The 6,000-nt window shown below is 60.6% G+C and overlaps 2 protein-coding genes across 2 annotated transcripts; both read right to left on the reverse strand.

Annotated features, from left to right (window-relative positions):
• Positions 1 to 1,267: 1,267 nt before the first annotated feature.
• Positions 1,268 to 2,872, reverse strand: sge1 (Global transcription regulator sge1; the record flags this gene model as incomplete). The annotated part of the gene is made up of 1 exon (XM_049249705.1): positions 1,268 to 2,872. The coding sequence occupies one exon, from the start codon at positions 2,870 to 2,872 to the stop codon at positions 1,268 to 1,270; it is 1,605 nt and encodes a 534-aa protein (XP_049111899.1).
• Positions 2,873 to 4,465: 1,593 nt separating this feature from the next.
• On the reverse strand, positions 4,466 to 5,699 carry LOZ57_000607 (uncharacterized protein; the record flags this gene model as incomplete). The annotated part of the gene is made up of 3 exons (XM_049249706.1): positions 4,466 to 4,693; positions 4,750 to 4,938; positions 5,022 to 5,699. The coding sequence occupies 3 exons, from the start codon at positions 5,697 to 5,699 to the stop codon at positions 4,466 to 4,468; spliced, it is 1,095 nt and encodes a 364-aa protein (XP_049111900.1).
• Positions 5,700 to 6,000: the final 301 nt, after the last annotated feature.

The raw sequence follows: 6,000 nt of genomic DNA on the forward strand, positions 1-6,000 counted from the left end.
CTCTTGTTGCTAATGCGCGCGATAAGTACAATTTTATGCAGGATGCGAGCGACGCAAAACGAACTCTCGGAATAGACAAAAGAATAAAATAAAACCAAAAAAAAACCAAAACCAAGACGCAACACAGAGAGAAAGAGAGGGGGGGAGGGAAAGAGAGCGCAAGACAGACAAGAGGTACACGCGTATGTATGGATGATGTCGATATGTACAGCACGCACTGGACATACATATGTACATATTCGATCGAAAGCGCTCGCAAGTCCGGGGCCTGTATAAACTCCATTCTGAAGCCGCATTGCATGTCTGAGCCGCCCAGGAAGAGAGAAGACAACCAGCAAAGAGAAATGAGCCAAACAGACAACACCCAGGTTCATATTGTGATCGCGCCGAAGAGGGAGTCTTTTTTTTTTTTCTTTTTCTTGCATCTCAATATCTTCCTCTTTGTGTTTTTTTTTTTGTTTCTTGTCAGCATTACCAAGCTATGATTACTGCGTGTACCTGTTGGAAAAAGAAAAGTAAAACCAAGAGCAATAATCAAAAAACACAGCGCACTCGCACAACTACACTCGTAGGTATCAAATCGAGAGCCTCGGGGGAAAAAAGAAAGTAGACAAAAAAAAGAGACAAGAGTGAGAAAAAAAAAAAGAGCATCAACCACCCTTCCCAAAAAAACACTCCGGAACTCTCTTTTTTTTTTTGCAGTGCTGCACTCGAGATGGGGGTAGGGGGGGGAGGAACAAGACGACGATTATGAAAGCGACAGGCGGGGGGGGGAGAAGAATGCAGTGTGCGGGGGGGGGGAAAGGCTTTAGATACACAGGAAGTGGTGGCAAATATCGGGCGGCTGTATGTAACAATAATAATAGCCAAAAACGAGGATTAAGGGAAAAAAACAGCCGCCAAAGCAAACGCATAGACAGGGGAGGTCAGCCAGGGAGTGAGCAACGAAGGAAATCCATCCACCAGGTGGAGATCGGGCGGATTAGTCATTTGGCCATGTGCTAAAAGTGCGAGTTTGGTAAAATCAAAGAAAAAAGTCAAGAGGCAAAACAAGAGTTTCAGAAACAATAAACATGAGAAGCTCTCGGCAGGCTGCCGAAAGGGTTTAAAAAGCAAAAGAAGAAAAGCCAACAAAATGCTTAACCTGGCGTTCAAAGTTAAAAACCAACACCACATTCCCCGTTCATGCCAAATTAAGTTTTTTATCCATCGAAAGCCCCTCTCTCTAAAAAGAAGATATTTGGGTTTGCCCATCTTGACCCAAGGTTTATACTTGGGTTGGGCCCGACGCGCTGGAGCCCCAGGGCGGCATGGGTTGCGCCTGCGCGGACTGTGGGGGCGCCTGGCTGCTCTGGTAGGACGGCGCGGCCTGCCCGCCATAGTAGGGCGACTGCTGCGACTGCTGCTGCGGCGAGTGGTGCGGCGCGGACAGCTGTCGCTGGTGCTGCTGCGACGACGGCGGCTGCGGCGGTGGCTGCTGCTGCGCTTGCTGCGGGGGCGCCTGCGACCGATCGCCGTTGTAGTACGCGGTGCTGGAGTTGCGGCGGGCGGCGGCGGCTGCGGCGGCGGCCTCGTACGGGGACTGATTGAGGCTGCGCTGGTCCAGCGGCGGGTTGCCGTCCATCTGCGCGGGCACGCTGAAGCTGCCGCGCGGGTCGGTGGGCATGTCGGGCACGGCGCGCGTGGCCAGCGTGGGCGTGCGGTAGAGCGGCTGGTTGGGCGCGTGCTGCGGCGGCTGTTGCTGCTGCTGCTGCGGTGGGGGCGGCGGACGACCCATGCCGGGCTGCTGCAGATGGGACAGCGGCTGGTGGTTGTCGTAGGCGGCGGCATAGCCGGGCGGGCCGCGGAAGGCGCCGTACTCCTCGGTCTTGGGCGGCATGTCTTGGGCGGCGGACGGCGGCTGCATGTAGGGGGCGTGGCCGGGCATGGGCGCGTAGCCCTGCATGGGACCGGGCTGCTGGGGGTGCGGGACGTAGCCGCCGCCGGGCAAAGGGTAGTAGTTGGGGCTGGGCATCTGGTAGGCCTGGTTGACGAGCGGCGGGCGGTAGCCGTACAGGGCCTGATTGGGATCGTTGTCGTCGAGGTTGGCGGACTCGAGGTCGTCGATGGGGGCGCGGAAGCTCTGCTTGGTGGTGAGCTCGGGGCGCGGGCGGATGTACTTGAGCGACTCGACCATGGACGGCGGGTTGAGGACGCCGCGCATGACGTCCTCGACGCTGTAGTAGGAGACGAGGTGGTGGGTGACGCCGGAGACGGTGACGCTCATGGTCTTCTTGACGAGGCCGGAGTCCTTGAAGCCGTACGAGTCGACAAGCGAGCCGACGAGGGCGCGCTCCAGCTCGGACTGGGCGGAGCGCTCGCCGTAGCCGGGGCCGGCGGCGGCGGCCGCAGCGGAGGCATTGGCAGCGTTGGCCGCAGCGGCAGCAGCAGCGGCGGCGGCGGCGGCGGAGGCGGAGACGGCGGTGGGCGAGTAGGCGGGCTGGCCGTTGGGTTCGGCCTGCGGGCGCGGATAGGGCTCGCCGGGGCGGGCAGGCTGGGTGGTGGGCCGGCGGGCGCCCTTCTTCATGGCGCGCTTCTTCTCGCCGGGCGGGAAGGGCTTGTCGAGCTCGCGGTAGACGAGGAAGTTGCCGAGGATGCGGCTGGGGCTCCAGGTGACGCCGTCGGTCCAGCGCTTGATGCCGGAGGCATTCTCCTCGTAGATGAAGACGGAGCCGGAGCGCACGAGCTGGGCGCGCTCGCGGTCGTGGGGGCGGCGGGGGACGTGGTGCAGCACGCCGGTGAGACAGGCCTCGAAGAGGATGAGGGCGTCGTGGGTGGAGGCGACGTAGCCGTTGAAGGTCGGCTCGAGCACGGCGGCGGTGCCGTTGCCCATGACGGCGGCGGAGGAGGCGGAGGCGGGTCGACGACGCAAGAGACGGCGAGAAGAGGAGGGAGGGAGAAGGGTGACGAGACGACGACGAAGACGAGGCAGAAGAAGCGGTGGGCAGAGAGCGAGGCTGCAAGGGCAAGGTTTGCGGGTTGCACGCTACGTCGCGGTGCGAGAGCTGGGCGGGCGACTAACGTAACTCTCTCTCGCGATCACCGCGGGCGAGAAGGTTTGGGGCGGGGAGAGGCGAAGGCAGCGGGCAGGGAGTTAAGTTAGGCGAGGCGAAGCACAGACGATAGACGGGCAGAGCGAGTTGGCGAGGGGAAGCAGCGCGCGCGCACGAGACGGGGCGAGCAGACGGGGGTGGGCGAGGGCGGAGAGGAGGAGGAGAGGAGGAAGAAGAGAAGGAGAAGGAGAAGAAGAAGAAGAAGAGAAGCGAGAGAGAGAGAAGAGAGTGGGCGGGCGGGCGGCGGGCGAGCGAGCGAGCGAGCGAGAGAAAGAGGATCGGGGGTGGCGCGGCTGAGTCAGCGGCGTGGCGGTAGTGCAGTCGGGCGTGGGCGGTGGCAGTAGGAAATACAGTAGTAGTAGTAGTAGTAGTAGTAGTAGTAGTAGTAGTAGTAGTACTAGTACTAGTAACTAGCTAGGTCTAATAGTCCAGACCGATCGCCCGGATCCAGCATCGCCCAGCCCTGGCGCGCACGTGAGGCCACTACGGAGTACGACGCACCCACGGCCCTGCCTCGCCGTACACCGCGCCCGGCAGCACCAGCGGCACCGGCACCACCGCGCCCGCCTCGCGCACCACCACCCCGCTCTCCCAGTTGCGGCAGTTCAGCACCACCCCTCCACCGCCACGCCGCGCCACCAGCCGGCCCCTATCGCGAGTCAGTAGTCATAGTCATAGACGGGCACTACACTCACCACGCGCTCTCCGACAGGTTCGCGCTGCCCACGTACGCCCACCCCGCCGTCGCCCCCGCCCCCGCCCGCCGCACAAACACCACCTTGCTGTGCATCAGCACCCCCGCCCGCCGGCTGCAGCTGTCGCGCATCACCCGCCGCGGGAACGTCGCCCGCTCATACCACTGCGCCTGGAAGCAGATCGTGCCCGCCCCCGCCGCCCCCCGCCGCGACCCCGCCACCGTCGCCTGCGACGGAAAGCACACCGCAAACCGCTCCGCCCACTCCGCCCCCTCCGTGCCCTGCACCTCCACCCCCCACCGCTGGCTGGGGAACGACGCCGCCGTGCGCAGCGCCAGCCCCGTCAGCCCGCTGTCGCCTAGTCCTCCGTCGTCCGTACGTCAGCCCGCCGTAGAACCAGCCATTCATGTCTGCCTGCCTACCTTGCATCGCCAGGTACATGCTGCACATGAACGCCTCCGTCAGACACCCCACCGATGACGTCTACGCGTGTGTCTGCCCGTCAGTACCACTACCCATCAACCCCCCCCCCTCCCGCTCCTCGCACTTACCACGTAGTCCACCTGCAATGCCTCCGTCGTCTGCAGCCCCAGCTGCTGCACCGCCCGCCCCAGCCCGCACAACCCCGTGCGCTGCCACTCGGGCCCCATATGCGACCCGCCGCTGCACACCACCTCGTTAGCCACGTAGAACCACACTGCCCACCCCGCAATGCATGCATACATACATGGTATGCACGAACGCGTAGTTCGCCGTCTTGCTGAAATCAAACTCGTCCAACCGCGCCACAATGTTCGCGTGGATCGTCTGCGCCCGGAGGAAGTACACCAGCTCCGTGAAGAAGAACGTCGGTGTGCTGTTCGCGCCCGCTTGCTGCTTGCGCGGAAGGTCGATCAGAAACACCATCTGCACCCCGCAGTTAGTTACCATCACCATCTTCATCATCATCAGCGTCCGCGTACATTCTCCAGCACCGCATCTTCCCCCCAGTCGTAAGGCACCAGATTCGCGCTCGGCACCACGATGCGCATCGAGTCCGCGTAGAACAGCAGCATCAGCTTCGAATGCATGCACATCACCTGCCTCGCCATCGGAACAAAGCACAGCCGGACGCTGGGGATCCCTTCAAAATCCTGCGTCATCTCCTGCTTCTATCCCAATCCCATCAGCTTGGCCGCGACAGCAAGAAAAGCAAAAAACAAAAAAAAAAAAAAAACACTCCAGCAGTCTGTACCATGTTCTCATCTTTGCCCCCCATCACCAATAAAAACCGAGTCTTCTGTACATCGAACTTGGTGAAGAGCCAGTCCATGTTCCATTGGAACGAGCTGAGCACCGCGAGCTGGAGATGCTCTTTGAGCACCACTTCCTCGAATTTAATGTCATCCTCTCGCGCACACCCATGCACCCAAGTTTTCTTCACCGCGCCGTCGGGGTATTGTAGCGTAGGATGCGACGCCGCTGGGCGAGCAGTGGCGGCATCGTCCTTGTTCGGCGGCGCCACAGAAGAACTGACGCTCTTGAGCCGCGCGATTTTGGAATGCAGCTCAGACGAAGTGTCTGAGACGTCGCCCTCTGCTTTCCGCTTCTTGGCCAGCCGCGCCAACCTTTCCTCTTCTTGTTTTCTGCGATCGAGGCCGAGCAGCGACGTAGCTGGAGCCTGACTGACACCCGCTCTTGGTGATGGAGAAGGCGATTTATTATCAATATCAATAGCGTTCAGTCTCGCCCCCCCTGCCGGTCGCCCTTCCAGTCGCAAAGTAGGGGGCGAAATAGAGGACTGGCAGCGCAGGGACAGCTCAATGGCCTCCTGTAGATCCGGATCATGGAACACACCCGAACGTTCTGCCTTCTCCGCTGCAACTGGGCTCTCCTCGGAGTCCGAGATGAGGTCAACAATGTTCTGGTCCATCGCGAGACTAGACCCCGAAGGACGCGCTGCGGTGCCTCGCAGTGAAGGTGCAAGTGCAGATCTGCCTGTATCAGACGGCTCAACTGTGATATGACGGTCGGATTGAGAAGGTAAAAGCGAACGTGTTCTGCAAGAAGAACGCGTTCTGAGAATGAAGGGAAGAGAGCGCGGGAAAGAGCGCATCAGCGAGCTAACTAGTATGTGTTGTTGATGTTCAACACAGATACGTCAGAATCGGTAAAATTACCGCGCTGTCATGTGTATAGGAAAGCCACGAAGTTGATTCGAGAGCGCAACCGGC

Source organism: Ophidiomyces ophidiicola (genome assembly GCF_022830035.1).
Source record: "Ophidiomyces ophidiicola strain CBS 122913 chromosome Unknown scaffold_1, whole genome shotgun sequence".
Classification (NCBI taxonomy): Eukaryota; Fungi; Ascomycota; class Eurotiomycetes; order Onygenales; family Onygenaceae; genus Ophidiomyces; species Ophidiomyces ophidiicola.